Raw genomic sequence first — 20,561 nt, forward strand, 5'->3', positions numbered from 1 at the left:
AATACGTGGAAAGTTGGCTTAGGCTTTTACAATTTTCTTGCTATATTAAGAACAGCCAGCTGTTTATTCAACTTTCTGTGTTTTTCCTCTTTTCCCCTTCTTTGTCTTTGCAGTTTTGGGATGGTGATAAGGATTTGGTGAGATCTCTCAGCTCTACATCCAGACATTGCTTTGTTTTCCATCCAGGGAACACCATTTCCCTCGTGGCCCTGTCAAGAAAAGAGACTCCAATGGACTTACACCGAGCAGCTTTCAAGATGGAAAACTCCTCCTACCTTCCCAATCCTTTGGCATCTCCAGCCCTGATGGTCCTGGCTTCCACTGCTGAAGCCAGCCGTGATGCTTCCATCCCCTGCCAACAGCCAAGGCCCTTTGGGGTCCCTGTGTCAGTGGACAAGGATGTGCACATCCCGTTCACCAATGGCTCCTATACTTTTGCCTCTATGTATCACCGACAAGGTGGGGTGCCTGGAGCATTCACCAACCGTGATTTTCCACCTTCGTTGCTGCATCTCCATCCTCAGTTTGCACCCCCTAATCTGGACTGTACCCCAATCAGCATGCTCAACCACAGTGGTGTTGGGGCCTTCCGTCCCTTTGCCTCCACTGAGGACCGGGAAAGTTATCAGTCAGCTTTTACACCTGCTAAGCGCCTGAAGAACTGTCATGATACCGACTCTCCCCACCTTCGCTTCTCAGATGCTGATGGCAAGGAGTATGAATTTGGAGCCCAGCTCCCATCTGGCTCCCCTGGTTCCCTCAAAATTGATGACACTGGAAAAAAGATTTTTGCTGTCTCTGGCCTCATTTCAGACCGTGAGACTTCATCCAGTCCTGAGGACCGAAACGATAGATGTAAGTACCTTAGCTTTTTTTAATTGGGCTGTTAAATGCTCAACAGGTAACACTTCTGAATGCTTGAGGGTTCTAAAGAGGCCAAACTATATATGGCCCTATTTTTCTTTAAATATTGGTGGATTGCAGAAGAAGACAGATTGCAGAATATCTAGAAAAAATATTTTTTTTCTTTTCTGCTAGATTGGGGTTCCATCTAGCAGAAAAACTGCCAACCTTCCAGAAAGAGGAAAGTCTCTGTTGAAAGCGTCTGACTCTATATTTATTTCAGGAGATTCAGTTTTTGAGGATAGTGTCTTTGTAAACTTGTCTTCCACCTCTGTCTTTATGTATTTGATGCCAGTTGTAACAAAATCCAGTTCTTTTACCTGATATCAATGTAAAACATGTTTCTTTCAATTAGACCTGACTCCTAGTAAGGTAACCTAACTTCTGGCATTAAAACAGAGAAAGGAAGACATCTCGTAATGTGTTACTCAAGCTGTACATCTTGCACTAATGTACAAGAATTTTCTGTAACACCCTCTATAAGTGCAAAAGTAGAATCCCAGAAGTGAAAATATTTCACAGACTGAGCTAAGCTGAACCCAATCCACCTAAAATCTACTGGAGCGTTCCTCTCTCCAAGTAATCTCTTCCTTATTGAATGCCGTGAGTTACCTCATTAGAGGAAAGTAGATCAAGAAGTATTTATCTAATATATTGATGATAAGGCAGCATTCAAGTCAGTCTGGTTTCTTACCAATTCTGTAGTTTAGATATTAAACTAGTTTGCCCTACCTTGCTTCCCATTAGATCCTTTTGTAGTTTCTCATACTGCTTTGTCCCTTCTTCCATTTTTTAAGAGGTGGTAGATGGAGAGAAAAATCAGGATTTTTTTATTTTGAAAAAAAATTGGAGCACTCCCTGATTCCCTGTTGGTTACCATTTTTCTTCTTTTTCTTTATGACACCAAGGAGAGTAATAGAGACATAGTTCCACTCTCTCCCTGTCGGTACTGCTTCCTCAGGCTGTCTCCTTGAATTAGGCACTGTGTTAACTTCCCAGTGCTACGAGGCATCTGCCAAAAGCCGCCGCACCTTGTCAATAAAAGTCACCATAAAATCAACCTGCCTTATAAATCCATCGCTCGTTGGTTCTGAAATATGCTATGAGTTTGTCTTTTATGTCAGTGTTTGTGTGGAATGCTTCCTCAAAGATGAAACTACATGTTGCCCTAAAGGCTTGTGTGCTTTTTTCATAGTGTGGCTTAGCTGAGTGAGAACCACCTAAATATCCTGGTCTTTGATGGTTGAGTGCAACAATTTTGTGTCTGTGTGTGTGTGTGTGTGTGTGTGTGTGTGTGTGTGTGTACGAAAAGGTGGGGAAAATAATAAAGTTTGAAAAGGTAAGAAAAGATAGAATTGCCCTGAGTAAAGATGTTTTATAATTTAAAACAGTATATATTACTAATGTAAATATAACAATTTACAAATATGAAATTAATGCAGATTATGCATATTGGAATGCATGTTCAAAATGCTGGCTCAATTATATATATTTAGAGTGCATTAATTGCTTCATCTTGCTAACTTGCTCCTGTTAGATAGTGGTATAAATGAACAAATATTTTATGAACTCACAGAACAGTGTTTAGAAAGCGATTGACTCAGAAGTAAACATGTGTTTAAATGTGGACACAGTTCAGAAGAAATAAGTTTTTCTATACAAATATTTTCATGAATTCTCAGATAATGTTTGGGGGAACCAAATAAAACATATTTAAAGGATGAAGGAGATATAGAGACTTTTACAAACGGAAAAAAAACAGATAGGTTTTTGTATCTTAACAGCCTCCAGTCTATTCATTCTTGACATTTTCTTTCTTTGCTTTGAAAAGTAAATCAAAATTGGTTTCAATTTCATTGAAAGCAGACCAAAAGTGGCTTCATACCAACATGCCCAGGTAAAATATAAAATAGGTTTTACACTTAGTACTGACTAGGTTAAATTTAGAGGGTGAATATTGACTTTATCTAGTTAAAATTTTATTTTAACAGTCATGAGTTTTAAAAGCATTTTATTATTTATCTGTATAAATATGTAAGTATCTCTATCTGAGGAGCAAACAAACCTGGTTATATGTAATTATGACCTTCAAATATCCTTGGCATGTTTAGGTCTTTTTTCATAGAACATATATTCTTGGGTATTTCAGAATCTGGAACAAGAAAACTGTACATACCTCATGTATGAAAGTTTATTTGTTAGTAGTTTCTAGAATGAGGCTGAAGATGGAGATAGTTTTCTGATGATTCCACTGTTCTGAATGGAACCAGAGGAATGCACACATATTCACATGTATGAAAATGTGGTATATCGGCTTTTATAAATTCCTAGCCCTTTCAAATGTGTTTCAATTTTTTTATACATATATAAATCTCTCTATGAAATAAGGTTTCTTTTTACCAACATTCTACAATGCATTTTAGAGAAATGATTATATAGACAAACTGATCTGCAAAATTGTATTGATGGACCTAGTAAAACCATTGCATTAGCAAACCTTTATGTCTCCAAGAGGCACTCTACAAAATATTTTGGCTCTCTTCATTTGCAGTCTTCCATATACTGAAATGGGATCAGACTGCACGATGTGCAAATAACTTCAGTCACAACATACAGTATAACATTCCTTGTCTGGCACCAGCAGAGTCTATTCTTTCTTTCTTTGTTTGTTTCTTATAATTTCAGACTTGGGATTTTCACTTGCTGCTTCATTTATTTTTAATGAAAAATAATACAAAACAGCAAGCTTAGCTTGTGGAAACTGTGGGAGGTTTGTTTTTTTTTGTTTGTTTTTTTTTGAAAAAGGAATGCCATCTAAAGTGCAATGCTAATGGAATCTAATGAAGGGCAAAGTGTATCACTGTACAAGTATAGGTGCAAGCATCTCATTTTATTAGTAAGATACTAAGAACAATACTGTATGTCTACATTCTCTGGAGACAAGAGTCTTATCTCTGTTAATTAGTCGTGTAAATCTAGATTGATTCCCTACCCATGTGAGAAGTTATTTAAGATTTACATTGGTCAACATTGCCTTAAGTCCTGCCTTCTGAGTATGTTTTGATCTTTAAAAAATGACGTAATATATTGAATTGAACCACAGCTGTTGTATATTTTATATTTACAGATTTTACATTTTATATATACAAAAGTTTACCCAAAATTAGTGACAAAATTGGAAGTGCAATGTGAATATATGTAAAGCTTAATTTTACAGTCTGCTTCTTGGAATATTTCAGTGCATCAGTTCATGGTAAATGTTCTATCCTTTGAAACCCTGTGGTCCAGAAAAGAACCCACAGGAGTTGTGCACAAAAGCCCTGAAGAATAAATAATTTATTTATGAAGATAAATATTTTATCCAGGTATCTATGTTTATATGTTCACTGAGAGCATTAATCACATGGGGGAAGATGGTTTACACTCCATGTGTAATGCAGAGGCATCTGCAGATATATTCTATTGGATTCTTCAAATAATGATTTGACCTTAACATCCAGCTACAATAGATTTAAACAGAGTGTCCCTGTGTAACAGATCTCTGTAACTTTTAAAAATAGTGTTTTTATCCTATAATTCCTACTTATGGTCTCATAGACTAAATAATCAGAATATGTCCTTTCAGGAAAGAAAAACGGAGAGTCCTTACCAGCAGCTGGGTCTTGTACACCAAAATGTTCCACTGGCAAAAGCACTGCAGTTATTTCTATTCGTGGGAACTTCAAAATTTGTTACCTTACACATGAATCTTCCCCAAACTCTTGCTCCCCCTCCCCAATGCACTGGCACTATAAGGCCTTGGCCTTTATTTTGAGTTTGTATGTTGTGCTTATTTGAACTGGTTCCTTCCCTTTATTGCACGTATTCAAGCTTGGTTTATTGTTGATGAAACAGATTCTAACGTTAGATATTTTTGCAATTTTGCTTCTTACAATTTAGCAGCAGCACTTTGTTTTTTAATGTCCCATACCATAATGAAATGTTTTTAAACGTGGTCAGTTTAAGACAGCTATGTGTGGTGGAGAGAGTCTATTTTCTTACTCTTACTTCAGTTTTTCTTACAGTTTTATATCACAGAAGAGAGTGAACTTTTTTGTTGGGCCTCAGTATTTGGACTGGTTTTGGAAATCACTTCAAGAACTTTGAAACTAACCTATGGAAATATTTAAGAAAAGTCAAAATGTGGTTGAGTTTAAGTTCCAAGTAGCAATGATTAATCATGTATTAATTCCTGGTTTTTCTTTTCTCTTAGCATATTAGACAACTGACTCAAGCTTCATCTTAGCTCTGGCTATCTCAGTAGAGCAGAGGCTGACCAGGTGTTTACACACTAGGGTCTAAAGTAAGGTGGGGGTGTATTCCAATTATCCAACATTCAAAATATATACATTGTTTGCTTGTTTTACAGTTATGTGCTGGATCTCTTTTAAAATAATTGATGCGGTACTTTAGGGTTCTTAAAAGAAGAAAAGTAAAGCCATCTTGTGAAAAGGTATTAGACATGATCTAACATCAGGTCTGTTTTTAAAACATAGTACAAAGGCATCCTATGGAAATGGCTGCATCTCTAATGGAATGGGTAAATGCATTTCTGTGGTGAGTTTTAGATGTAGAAAGCTAGTTCTGCGTCTCAAGAAAAGAGCCTTTCTGATGGGCCATATTTTAGTAAGCAAATGGAAATTACATTTTTTTCAGGTTGTCGGAGCCCTTTCCTCCTGCCTTATGGTCACCCGTCCCCTCAGCAAACTGTTGCTGAACCTCCTTGCCATTTTGCTCTGTTTAATTGTGATGTTGGCATAAAGAAAGGCTTGGGCCGTTAACGTGGCGGAGAGCTGGGTGTGAGCTGCTCCAGTGCTGCCGGCTGCAGGACCATCTGGCCTGGCTTGCCTCCTCAGGTCTCCAGCTTCCCTTTCTCTTTATGTGTGCCGAGGCTGCCTTGCACACTTGGAATGCCTAATCACCATGGTGAGAGGATGGGCCTTGCCTCCTGCCCCTTCCCATCAATTGTCATGCAGAACTGATCCAGAGGACCGTTGTCTTTGCAGCAGCCTGCTTGCCTGGCCATGCCTGGCCCTTGGCATAAGGACGGCTTTTAATTGATCATTTGTGGGGGAGGGCAGGGGTGGTTTCAGCCTCTCAATGTTTCCCAACACAGTCTCTGCTGCACGGCCAGATTTCTCATTTGTTTGGGAAACGCTGGTGGTTTAGCTTTTACTCCCCCCCCCCCCCCGCCTTCCCGATTTCCTTTTAGGCTCCGCTTATTGCTGTTTTATTGGGAACTCTGAGGGCTTGTTACGGTGACTCTGAGGAGCACTGAGGAAGATATAAACATTGTGTTTATCTTCTCACAACTGGGAAGCGGGCACATACGGACACTAAATATTTATTGTCCTGCCTTCCACTGTGTGTTCGTGTTTGTATTTGCATGAACAATTATGGATTTATTATCTTTGGGCAAGGTGAACTCTTACTCCAGCCGCTTTCCTCAATCCTAAGATCGTATCTTAAAACCCAGGGAGAGAAACTTGTTTGTCACAGAAAGTTCAAACTTGGCTTGACTGGCATCACCTATTAGAAGACCTAATTTTTTTGTATTGTGTAAAAGAAATTTAATGCTTACGGAGCATTATATTATATTGCTTTTGTGGTTTATGCTGTTTTGTGTATTTTTGTCTCAGTTTCTTTTTATTTAAAAGTAGGAATACTGGGCCCTGATATTGGCTAGCAGGACCAGTCCTACAATTAAGAGTGAGGAGATCTGCCTCAGGTAATATATCTTTTAAAAGTATGTTTAAAATAAAAAAGTAAGCTATTTCATTTTGATGAAATCATTGTTTTAATTTTTTTTCCTTTGGGGCATTGATATATCTTTGGTATTCTGTGTAATGATATGTTGCCTGCTGTTGGCTTAATATTAGAAAAATGTTATGGGCTGCTACAAATTTATAATAAGCAAATAAGTTGATATACAAGGCCTCAATTTAGAACTCTGTAGTATTTTTACATAATATAATGTAATAATCTCTAACAACAATTCATAGAAATCATGGGGTTTTCATATTTGTTTATCTTCAAATTCTAGTACTATTAAACACCATTTAAAGTACTAAACTAGAAAATCTTTGTAAAATAAAATAACTGGTGAATAAAATGAAACAGTGCTGTTGAGAAATAGCTGACCTAGCAGTAAACAAGTAATTTTACCCTAATTATTACTATTTCAGGGAATCCAGATCATTTTCCTCGAGGTAGGATTTCTGTTGTGAGGATATCACATTTTCTCAGGTTTGCCAGAAATATAGAGCATCAGTTACCATGTTGAATTCTATAGAAAGTGTTTGCATGACAATGCAATTTGCATTCCTAGTGACAACTAATCATTTCCAATACCATTTGAAAATATCCAGATTGCCTCACAGTTGCATTCTGTTTTCCATCCATCTACTACAAGATGGCTTAATGCTGTGTTCTTTTTAGTAGATCTGAAGTTGATGATGTAGCAGCCCTGAGAATCCTGCTGTGTTAATATTTGAGGGTTGATTTATTGCCACACAGTGATATATATTATTATATAATAAAATATATCATATTCTATATAATAAAGCTGTTTGTACGTTTGCTGATTGGATAGTTTTGTGCATTACCCCAAATATCTAAAGGTATGGAAAAAGTGGCTGCCTTGGATATGACCATAACCATTTATAATTTTAAGGAACCTCAAAATGGTGGCCATAACAAATACCTAAAAGATTGGATGACTCAAGTATTATGGTTTTGATCTTTGACCTCCCTGTGTTTGTCAGGAGCTAAACAAGTATCTGAAATTTACAGAGGAAAAAATAATAAACGTTAGACGTCAGCTACTTCTTCCCATTTCTTTCCCTAAACTACTCCTTTCCATTAAAAAATGATGGCAGCCTTTCCAAAGATTTACTAATGAATTTTTTCTATTCCAATCTTCTTTCTTTGATTTAAGTTTCTCTCATCATACCTTTTGAGACTCTGACCCTCTCTTAAGGTTCAGAGCTGAAACAGAAAGCTATTTTTAGTACCACTAGTGAAATTATTTCTAGTAATCAGGCCTTTCCCTCCATAGTCCTGCCTACCTTTAGTGAAATGGAGGATAAGTTTCATGGGATGAACAGTTTATCTTGAAACAAATTCTAACATAAAAAGTATTCATTTTCCCCTCACAATGTTTAACAAATGATACGACATTTTTTTATATTTACACATATGAATGTTTTATACCATTTTTCTGTTAAAACCGTCATTAAAATTGTATGGCTTTTTTCCATACTTTTTTGGAAAGTATGATTTATTATAAACGTTAGAAATTAATACATAATACATGTATGTGGAGGATTTGAATAATCTCAACAATTGGCTGTTGTTGGTTTGACTAAACCTGCTTAATGAATTCAGGGTAATGAAGCGTAAGTCATTAGAGAGATGATATGACATTGTAATATTAGGGTACAGTGCTAATGTTGTTTACTTTGGGAAGTAAGCTACATTGAAAATGTGTTATACATGTCATAGAATCATATCATAAATGCTTTTGAGGTTTAAAAAATGAAAATAATTTTCCAATTATCGTCATTCCCAATGAACGTAGCAAGTTATTACATTTTTTATTCTATGTTTCTACTCTTTACTGTCCTCCTGTATGTTTGTTCATATCCTAGTTAATGAATTTCCTTCTCTCTTATTTAGAAAGGAGAATAGTCATGTAAATTTTTCATACCCGTATTATGTTAAAACCACTGTTGAATTCCTGCATTATTCCTTCTCTGTTAAAGTTACATCATTACAACTGGATATTTTCTATGAAAGAAAATGCTGCTTCAGGGGTGTCTGCTAATCATGGTAATATATATATAACTTGCAGAGATTGCAATCTATGAGCAATAGAAATTCAGTAAGAATTGTGACTTGTTCTTATTGCTACTTCATATTGCTTCCCTTTTCAATAATCAAATATGTATCATAGTATTTACTGTCGCAAATTGTTTATTGCTTAGGATAGGAATATCTTAATTTATAGCACTGTAAGATTGTTAATTTGTCATATTCATCAAGATGTATTAAATTGGACACTGTACACTGTGATCCTCCATCTGTATAATTACTTAAATGATTTTGTAGCAAGATTTGGCCCTGCTTTAATTATATGAAAGATAACAAGCAATATAGAATAATAATTGATTCTTTAGAATTTATTCTAGAATATTGTGCTATACCTGAAGGATTATGGGAGTCACAGTGTATTGAGAGAGGATAGAATAAGGAATTAGGCTACTTGTGCAACTTCAGATTGTTTTGACTTTTTCATGCATGTTAAAAACTAAAAGCATTGACACAGCATATTAAAATATCAAAGCTTTTATAAATACTGTACATTTTGTACTATTTTTGACAACAGGACAATGTTATACTTTCTTATAATCTGAAATACATATTGTACATTCTTTTAAAGAGTTTTCATTGAAATGTTGTATTTCTAGCAACCAGATTTTGAATTACAGATAATAGAATCAAAGAGTTGAATGCTCAGTGAGTCATATAGTATGACTTATCGCATTAAGTAGTCCTAGCAGGTTGCCAAAAACTTTCCATTCAGAGGTTTATATTATAAGAACATGGGATGTCTTTGTAGTTTGCCGTTTCTTACTGACCAGTGCGTTAGCAGCTTCTTCTGGTTTTTTAATGGCCTACTTTGAATCTAGAACAGCTAGAACAGTTCATATGGCCTCACCTGAGTTTGGTTCCTCAAGTTGGTCAGAGGCAGTGTCCCTAACGATTGACACATTGGGAATAAGAGAGATTTTTGTCATTGCATCAAATAAATTAAAATTTAAGAAAGGCCCCTCAACTGGTTCATACTAAACCAGACATGTCAAACACAAGGCCCGGGGGCCAGATCCAGCCCATGAAGTGGTTTCATGTGGCCTGCGAAGCCATCCTGGAAACAGTGAGGGAACGGCCCCCACTGCCTTGGCCCTGGCCCAGAGACCAAGGCAGGGACCAGGGACCCTCAGATCTGTCCCACTCCTGCCCAGGCCCCCATAGGCACCCTTGATGCAAACAATGTAGAGCTGGCCGTGCCCACCCAGTAGGCCATATGCACTCTAGCCACACCCACCCAGTAGGCCACACCCACCCTGGCCATACCCACCTGGCCCCTTGAGGGCAACCGCAATGCTGATGCGGCCCTCAGTGAAATTGAGTTTGACACCCCTGTAACTAAACACTAAGAATGTAGTTTATTTTGACTTACTGTATTGTAAGAAGTCAAGGGTCAGAATAATATTTAATACAGATAATCTTTGACATATTTAATAACTTCAAAGTTACAACAGCACTTTAAAAAAAAGGATTTACAATCTGTCCTCACACATGCAACCATTACAGAATCCCCACAGTCACTGGATAAAAATTGGGGTCCTTGGCAACCAGCATATGTTTACATAGTTGCAGCATCCCAGGATTATGTGATCTCCATTTGCAACCTTCCCGGCCTGGCTTCTGACAAGCAAAGTCAACAGGGGAAGCTGGAGTCGCTTAGCAACTGCATGATTCACAACAACTGCAAAGATTCACTTAATAACCATGGCAAAAAGGTTGAAAAATTGGGTGCAACTCAACAACTCCTTGCTTAGCAATGGAAATTCTGGTCCATTTGTGGTCATACATTGAGGACTACCTTTATGTGGGAATAATCATATTAACTCGTATGTAAATTTAAAATATTTTTGTCCCAGTTTTTGAAATATAGTCCCTTTCATACTGGTCAAAAATATAAGGCTTATTATTCTTTGTGTTATAAAGTGTCCTGTGGTTTGTTACTGAGAAAGGACATGTTCATTTCAGTTATTTGCATCCATGACCTATTTTTTTTGTTCATCTGTAAAAGTTGTTCTTTTATAGTAATATGCTTAAATGGAATCCTTTTCTCACAGAGTCTGGTTGTGGAATGAACTTGGCAAAAAAAAGTAGGAGGGTTACCTAGACATTGGGTTGTAATAGAATTTTTCAGCAAGTAATTATATTATAACTGAGTATATGTTCAAATGGAGAGGTAAAATATGTTTGAATGTCCCTGGAAAATAAATGTATTTTCTTCCATTTTATACTTTGAAGCTGGGTACAGTACAGTATATAGGCATTAGACTACCTTATTATGACATATAAATATGACCTGGCAGAAACTCTGGGGCCCCAAATAGAATAAAAATTCATCCATGGGGAATATCAGAAGTAATGATTGCTAAAAAATACATTGATTTCATTAAAAAATAGGGCATTTTAGACAGGAAAAACATTTCTGAACAATAAATGTAAGTCTGTGCTTGTGCATACTCTCATTTAAATACCTTCCCTTTACAGAATGTTATATGGTAAAAAGCAGTTTTGTCTTTCTTCATATGGTTGTCCTTGAAATTTTGTGGACTGGTTGCTTACTAATGTTCATTTTTGCTTTGTAAAAAGAACCAAATCTAATATATTTTATCTACTTATGCTTTGTTTACTTTTGTTCAAGCTTTTACTGCAAACTATCTTTCGAGCTTCTGTTTTGAAATTCAAAACAAAGGAGAAAAAATTGAGACACTTTTTTTGTTTACTACATACATTACAAGGCAGATGCTGACAGAGTCATAATTATGTTTACTTGCATTTATTATAACAGGACTGAGAGAATATTTTACACAGTAGAAGCCAGCATCAATTTTTAAGTTGATCATCATACACAAAACTAATTTTCTTTTTCTTTTACTTTGCAGAATCTAGGCTGTAGAATTAAAAAATTAAACACTCAGAAAACAGATTCTAGAAATTTTTCCAAATCCACTTACAACAGCAATACAAATGGAATAAATAAACTTTAAAAACTTTAAGATATGATTATAAATAGACTTTATTTTTTTTGTAGTTTGCACTGTTACATTGGTATAATATACAGGTGGTCCTCCACGTACGTCCACAATTGAGTCCAACATTTCTGTTGCTAAGTAAAATAGTTGGAAAGTGAGTTTTGCCCCATTTTACCACAGTTATTAAGTGAATCACTGCCATTAAGTTACTAACACACTTGTTAAGTGAATCTGGCTTTCCCATTGACTTTGCTTGTCAGAATGTCACAAGGTTATCACATGACCCCAGGACACTGCAACTATCATGAACCAGTTGCCAAGCATCTGAATTTTGATCACATGACTATCGGGATCCTGCAATGGTGGTAAGTGTGAAAAACCGTCATAAATCACTTTTTTTCAGTGCTGTAACTTCAGATGGTCACTAAATGAATGGTTGTAAGTTGAGGAATACCTGTACAAGAACAGGATAAGATAAATTCATGACATCTTTGATATCTTTGACCGTAACACTCTACTATGTGAACCATGGATTCAACCCCATTTGTATCATAGAAGACAAGCCAACCTAATTAAAATTCCATAGTTTGTTAAACTTCGAAGTTTACTGACATTTTTGAGAGACTTATGGTTTTGCTTTCAGTTTTGAAAGAGTAAATCAGTTTAACTGTAGGATAGTTTTTACAAAATTTGGAATTGAGATTAGTTGTGGTTTTGCAAATTAAATGATTTACTACAGGGAGTATTAGCTGAGGTAACATTAGCAAAATTGAACTACAAGGAGCATGTGCGGAATACAGTAAAGCTGGAATTATGAGGAATCTGCTGCACTTTGGAAACAGAAGTATTGGATTTCTTCTCCCTAGCATAAAAATATCTATCCCTCTCTCCTACCAGTCCTTGTAATGGGCTGCATTAATTTCCTTCTGACACACTGAAATATCAGTTGGCTGGTCGGATTCTTGCTGGGAATCATTGCTGACTGATTAGTAGGCCAAACTGAACCTGATGGAAGGCGGCATGGGCAATTAGCCCTTTGCTAGGAATCTGTCTTAGATGTGGAGTCGTTTCTTTTTCATTTGCCTTTACACATCTGTTTCAACATACAGCACAGCCTTGGCCTTCAGTCAGTAGAAATGTCTGTTTTTGCTTCTGATATGACACTCATCTCCTGATTACAAGTGACTTCTGTAGATTTTGGTGGAGTTTGTTCTTTGGATTCAGTTTTTTGTTTTGATATATCAGCTTTGTAATACTGCCCACTCCCCTACAGGTAGAGATATATGGGCGTCTGTGTGGTATGTGTGAGAAATAGAGAGATTACTTTCCATTTTCTCTACATTATTAAGAATCACATTTTTCCTGCATCTAATAGAATATTAATATTAAAATGTTTACATGTTACATCATAAGATGTAAACTTGTTTGGTTGATGGGATGGAATTTTCATGAAGTATAATAGGCGCTGTGACAGAATGGCTTTAAGGGTACCATTTTAATTACTTCTAATTAATGCCTTTCATATTTTGGCTTAGCTCTTATTCTCAGCACATATTTTTCTTATGTCTGGCTTCCAACTCAAGTTCTCTCCCTCTCACTTCCCAAAACATATACATTCACACTGTATTTATATCTTTTTATGTTCCTTTCTCCCTTACTGAATTGCTCTGCAGTCTTTGTAATTGTTCCTGAGGTTTTACACAGTCCTTTTCCGGTTTTCCATATCCTCCTCCCACTTCCTCAAGGATCCACATCAGCAGAACCATTTTTTCCCCTGCATTATAGTAGGTTATCTTACATTCCAAATAAAGGGTAGCCATTGTAAACAAACACCTTTATATGCAGTGCTTTGCCATTAATTTTCTCAATTTTCCTTTGTGGCTTTGCATGCTTCCTAGCTGCCTAGCTTTTGGAGGCTTTGGCTCCTCTTGTCAACATTGTACTTCTGAGGACACAACAAGTTCTTCTGGATTGAAAACAACTAGCTGGCAGAAGCTTAATTTATGGAATGTGACAATGAAAATTGCAGTAAGTATTCTACAAAGGGTGACTACTGTCAGTTGTTACATGCTTATCAGCATTATTCAGTGACCACCAGCAGAAGCAATATAATTGATGCAGCAGGAAATGCAAAGTAAGGAAAAAATAGGGATAGAGGATGAATAAGGTTGACTCAGCCTTCCATCCTTCCGAGGTAGGTAAAATGAGGACCCAGATTGTTGGGGGCAATTAAGCTGACTTTGTAATAATGCCGCTTGGGGGTGTGTGAAAGCCCTAATAAGCAGGCATATACATAGAATGAAGGCTACTGCTAAGCTTGTAAGCCGCCCTGAGTCTTCGGAGAAGGGCGGGATATAAATGGAATTAAAAAAAAAAGTCAAGTAATCCAGAAGATAGACGTAAGATACAGCAGGATCTTGACAGACGTGAACATTGGGTGCTATCTAACAAAATGAAATTCAGTGGTGAAAAAAAGTAAGGTTCTACATTTAGGCAAGAAAAATCAAAAGCATAGGTAGCATATACTGTAGGAGCCCTGGCTCAAGAGTAGTGACTGAGAGGGAGCATGGAGTCCTACTAGACAATCACTTAAATATGAGCCAGCAGTGTGCTGCAGCTGCCAGAAAAAGCCAACACGGCTCTAGGCTGCATTAACAAGGATTGGCTCAGGATCACGTGAAGTGTTAATATCATTTTATAATGCCTTGGTAAGACCACACTTGGAATACTGCATCCAGTTTTGGTCACCACGATGTAAGAAAGATGCTGAGGCTCTAGAAAGAGTACAGAGAAGAGCAACAAAGATGATCAGGGGACTGGAGGCTAAAACATGGATGGTTGCTAGAATTGGGTATGTCTAGTTTAATGAAAAGAAGGACTAGGGGTGACATGATAGCAGTGTTCCAATATCTCAGAGGTTGGTACAGAGGAGGGAGTCAAGCTATTCTCCAAAGTACTTGAAGGTAGGACAAAAAGCAAAGGATGGAAACTAATCAAGGAGAGAAGCAACCTAGAACTAAGAAATTTTCTGAGAGTTAGAACAATCAGTGGAACAACTTGCCTCCAAAAGTGGTGAATGCTCCAACACTGGAAGTTTTTAAGAAGAGACTGGACAGCCATTTGTCTGAAATGATGTCCTGCCTGAGGAACAGGGATCCCCTACCCCAGTCTGAGGACTGGCATTGTCCGCAGCATGCCAGCAAGTGGATCACACAAACAAGCAAAGCTCCATCCTCGGGATGCAGGCAGTATTCAAAACCACACACCCTCTGGTCCGCAGAAAAACCTTTCTCCATGGCACCGGTTCCTGGTGCCCAAAAGGTTGGTGACCTCTGGACTAGAAGACCTCCAAGGTCCCTTCCAACTCTGTTATTCTAATCAGTTTGGAATCAACAGTGGAGAGGGGAGGGGGAGAAGGAAAGAAGCCAGTAAGGCAAGGATGGGCTGTAAGGTGATATTGGGATTCCTAGGTAAGTGGGAGGGGCTGACTCTGAATCAGGTGATTTATCACTCTTGGCTACAGTGGAGACAAATGTAGAAAACATTTCATTCTGCCTTCCTTGAGCCTGAACAAAAACAGCAAAGGATAGAGTTTCTGGCCAAAATACAAATTGCACAGTAGTGATTATTTGAAAGTTAACCTATAAACCACTTCAATAGAAATATCAAAAATTATTTGCGGCATGTGCAATATTATATCACCCTTCTCTGCCCTATTATAAGAGTCAAAAGAACAATTTGCGTCAGTTGGTGTAGTGGTCAAGGTGCTGGCCTTGTTAGGAGACTGAGTCCTAGGTCCCATTTTAGGCACACAAGCCAGCTGGCTGACTTTGGGTCAGTCACACTCAGCCCAACCCACTTCATAAGATGGTGGTTGTGGGGGAAATGGGAAGGGGGAGGAGTGTTGTGTATTACGTATATTCACTATCTTGAGTTACTTATAAAGTAATAAACATGGGATAAAAATCTAATAAATTTAATATACAAGATTGAAGAAGCCAGGAACATTCTAGTCAGAGGTTACTGACTTTTGTTGCTCAGAATAAATATTTCAATCGGGGCAGCAATTCTTTTGCTTTCTCAGGCAGAAGTCTTGCTTCATGGCACATAATAGAAGTGAGTGGGAATATTTCTGCTAAAAATCATTTGAAGTTTAGTTTACTTGAAGTGTGTCTAAAGCCCAATTCTGAATTCTCAGCAGGTGCCTAAATACATCTTTGACTTTTCTTTGGCTAATTAACTTTACGGTAGTGATGGCTTATATGGTAAGTTGTAAGTAACTAAGAGGAAATAGTATGTGATTTTTAAAAGATTTATTTATAAAGTCCATAATTATTAAAAACATCTCTGAAAAAGCAGAGATTCTAACTTAATTAACACAGAGAAATTATTCCACAACTAGGCCATTTATAGTGACTTACAGGAGCATGCCTATGTCATATTACCTATATGTCATGTAAATCCTTAACCACAGTTGGTGTATTATATTATAAGAATTGTATTATAAGAATTGGAAACAACTGCTGTTTCCAGTTAGAACAAATCAAAATTTAAAACTTCCATGACAAAAATCATCTAAAAATGTTCAATTTTCAAGTAGCAGTCATTTATTTATAATTATTTATTAGACTTCTCACCAAAGCGATTCATGGTGTGCTCAAAGGAGGTTACAGATGAGATTGGGCTATTGCAACCTATCATGCTTACAACCTAACATTTAATAAAAGCATGATTTACTTTCTGTTCCGTATGAGATCTATGTGTTTTGTTTCTGTGGAGCTCTGACGAAACTGTTTGAAAGATGTAATTTATTTCTAGAACATTTTTATGTATTTGAAAGATTTATATAGATGCCCATGTCACATAAAATAACTGAGTGGCTAACGGCAAATACTGTAGCCAGATAACAAAGTGTAAAACATTAAAATCCTGTTATAACACCAAGTGCTATAACAATCCCATTGCAAATCCACAAATGCTGGGCTCACTTCCCCCTCCTGACCCAATACTTGAGAGAAGAACCAGGCCTTAAGGGACATCTGGAAGGCAAGAAGTAAGAATCCTTTGTGCCTCCTGGAGGAGGCTGTTCCACAGGGTAAGCCGAGTTTTGGAAGGGGCGTGCTTCGTGGAATCATCAGATAACAATAGACCAACCTAGTGGGACAGGTAGATGTATTCAGGGAAAGGGTCCTGCAGATAACTTGGCCCAGTCCCAGATAGGGCTTTAAAATACCTTGAATTGCACCCAGAAAAAGTGGGAATAAGAACACGAATGTCCTCTTAAATACCATGAAGATTGGGGCCAAATTAGCTTCTTAAGAAAAACAGTCATAAAGGAAGGGGAGGGATCCAAACAGAAGATGGTCAGTTCTGAGCCCTGCCCTCTAGATTTTCTGTTAGATAGGAGCTCTCAACATGATTTCTCTATGCGCTTATATTGGGCGGGCAGATTCCAAGTAGCCTTGGCAATAATCAAGTTCCAGGCATACAGGGTAATGTGGGTAATCAGCAGCACCTTCAACTGTACTTAGAATGATGACCAGTGAATCTCTTGTAATAAAAGTAATATGGCTGTAGCAGATTTGATCTGATAAAAAATGGTTAGCCATTTTAATATGAATTTTTCCATATTTTGCTTGAGAAATTATCACAGTTAGTGCCTACAAGCTGAAAGGCCGCAAGTGGAACACCAGATGAAGGGCAAAGATCTTCCTGACCCCAGGTTCTGTCAGCTTTCTTAGTAGGAACCACAGATTTCAGGTATGCCCCAAGTTAGAGCACAGTTCCAATCATAGTCAAAGCTGGAATCAGTGCGCTGCTGCTCCCATTTTGCTTGAGTTAGACATTAACCTGTTTCCTCCATCCCAGATTTTGTAGACTTCCAGGCAAGATTTATTCTGTGTCTCCCAACTGGCCCATGTTGAAGATATCCAACTGAGTATGATATGCTTCTTGGTGTTTCTGTACCTGGTGATTTTGTGTAGATGTTAAACAAAATATAGGTATTCTAGAACCACAATTGGGTCCGGAATTCTGGTGGTTCCAGCAGGACAGAGACAGTCATGCGTCTCCCCTCCGTGTCCTGTCCTGGGACATTCATGAGCGGGAACAGTGTGATTTCTTTCCACTGCCCAGGCCTGAACCAAAATGGAAAAGGATGCCATTACAGTAATTCATCTTCTTCCGAATCCTTTGTAGGTGGCACCCTACTATCTTTGCAGCATTGTTTCATAAAAAAAGGAGACTGAAGACTGGCAGTTGATAACAAAATGGGAGTGCTTTTTATGCCACCTTCAGGGATGGCTTTTCACTTTCTTAAGGTACTTTTATAGACATGACATTTCCAGGTTGTCTCCCGCTCCAGTACAAATCAACTCTGATCCTGCTTACCTTGTTTTGAAATTGGCCAAAGAGAGCTTGGTACTTGTAATGGATCCTCAAGCAAGTGCCTTAATTTTGGGCATATAGTCATTTTACAGTCTTCAAGATGAACATTATCATATATACAGCTTTCATACAGATTTAATTCCTTGTTTTGGTTTGGTTTCATTTGGTCTACTCCAAGCATATTATATCTCATTTCTGCTTTGGCTGATAAAATATGATAATAAGAGGTGTGGGTTTAATATTTCTGAGAAAGTCCTCGAGATGCTCTGAGAGTATTGAGACAGCTGGACATTGGATCATGATTCAGCGTGCAGCCTACCTTCCAATTATATCACAGGATCTACTACTAGAGCATTTCTCTGGAGCATTTCCCATTTTTGCCTATTATCTTCCCTCGTGCTTCTGAACATGATCAGTGAAGCATGCTAATTTTCTAGCAGAAGTGTTGTCATAATTAGGCAGCTTGTTGGAGAGTTTATGGTACTTAACCAGATGTGAAAAGGCTGGTCCCTTGGTCCTGACTTGCTCATAGGGGCTTCTGCCAGCTGCCTTGTCACTAATGTTAAGGCTGCTCTGTGGGGCCTGCCAAGCCTGTTTCTTCACTATCTACTTCTGGGTTTTTATGCTAAACATCCTTTTGAAACCTGCAAAAGGGGCAGGGCAGGGCCTTTGTGATTAAACTAGTTTAGGACATATGTCTTAGTGGCAAATAACCTCCAACAGAAATGTAGATGTATGTAAGTATGTTATGAATGGAGTATTTATCTGCCAGGTTTGGCTGAGGTTCATTAAGAGTATTGTCTTTTTAGGATAATGTTCATAGTTAGAATGATGACATCTAGTCAATGTAATTATCATGATGTGGCTTGTTTATATGAGATCCTTATTACAGAGCAGTTATTGTTTAGAACTTGAATGTTGTTTTGGCAAACAGAGACAGCTATCTCCGTGACAATATGAACTGACCACGGGAAAGGACTAGTTGTACAAGAAGAGGGGAATTCTATATTTGTTTGGGAATCGAGTGTGTATGCATACAAATTTACCCAAAGAGGTTCTGTCAAGATGCAGTGGTAAATTGCAACCTCAGTTTTTATACCTTTTCTTCTAACAATGAGAAACTAATTTTGGCACAGATTCTGTAAATATGCCCAAATATCTAAGCATTATTTGTCCCCAAACAGCCAAAAATATTAGGATGTTGGCTCAGAAGTTGTTAACAGAAACATATAATTACTCTTTGTATGCCCATACTAGGATAGTTTAAGAATGACAATATATAATGAATTTCTTCCAATTCCATAGAGCCTGTGGATAGTTTGAATTCAAATAGCTACCTTATGAATTATACAGTAGGGCTAAATGCTGAGATTTCATTATTTGTGTCTGAAAGGACTCTTGTAAGAATGTAGATAGGATATGGAGAAAAATACCACATTGCATCAGAATTAAAATGGTTCCTTGGAGCCCCACATGTATTTACTGATAGAGTGGACTAAGTTGTGTGTTGGTTGGAAACACACATTCACGTGAAAATAGAAACACTTGTTTTGCTGGGAACTTCTGCAAATCATAAGTTTGAAAGCTATTACTGCTCTTATAGGAGGTAGGAATTGAATCTGATGGTTTCTGAAATAGCTGAATCTTTGACCTAGAGGGAGCTGTGTTACATAAGGAATTTCTCAGATTTTCCTACCAATAAAGGAACTGATTACAGTACAATTTTGTTATATTTAATTTTTATGCTGCTTTTTGGACAACTCTTCCACATTCTGTATTTTGCATTTACGGGGGGGGGAGGGTTTCCTCTTCCGTTTTCTTTGTATTTTTCCACAATCTTAATATTTTTAAAATTATTTGTAGTGTTTTGCTACTTTTCAAATGCCAACTCATAATCCACAGTGTTAAGGCAGTTATTCTGTTTTGTTTTTTGCATGTGTGAACATGCTTCTCTTGCATATCACATACTTCCAGGTAGGGCAGAAAGATTATTCCTTGTTGGTCAATTATATGGATCTACTGTCAGGTGTACTAAACACAAGGCATCCCTAAGTATAGCATTTTTCACTTCCTTGTAAGAATAAATAATGATAGCCATTTATGAACACTAGAGTAAAAAAAGGCATTTCATCATTAACACAGTTGGTTTGGCAATTAAATCCAATTTATCATTTACATGCTACAATGCATAGAACTTGGAATATGAAGAGGTTTTTGTTTAATGATGTCCTAGTGAAAGTCATTTTTTTATTTCATCATTTATCTCATCATTTCAATGCTGATGTCAGCAAAAATTTATTAAGGATTACCAGAAATAAACAACATCCATTTTAATCTTGATCTGATAAGTCAACTTTAAATTCCTCCCTTTTCCTTCTAACAATTTTGATCTTTAGT

At 37.3% G+C, this 20,561-nt stretch overlaps 1 protein-coding gene across 3 annotated transcripts in view; it reads left to right on the forward strand.

The window, feature by feature from the left end:
* Nucleotides 1-215: 215 nt before the first annotated feature.
* RNF220 (ring finger protein 220) overlaps nt 216-20,561 on the forward strand; it is a gene marked incomplete at its 5' end in the record, with an annotated part of 335,258 nt that continues 314,912 nt past the window's right edge. For 2 of the 3 annotated variants that reach the window (XM_083358453.1, XM_083358454.1), the window contains one exon: nt 231-855. In XM_083358453.1, coding sequence (XP_083214579.1) covers nt 231-855 — 625 coding nt within the window. Of the gene's footprint in view, nt 856-20,561 lie in introns of all 3 variants that reach the window. The other variant, XM_083358456.1, reaches the window with a different exon arrangement.

Source organism: Vipera ursinii (assembly GCF_947247035.1).
Source record: "Vipera ursinii genome assembly, chromosome: 3".
In the NCBI taxonomy this organism is placed as follows: domain Eukaryota; kingdom Metazoa; phylum Chordata; class Lepidosauria; order Squamata; family Viperidae; genus Vipera; species Vipera ursinii.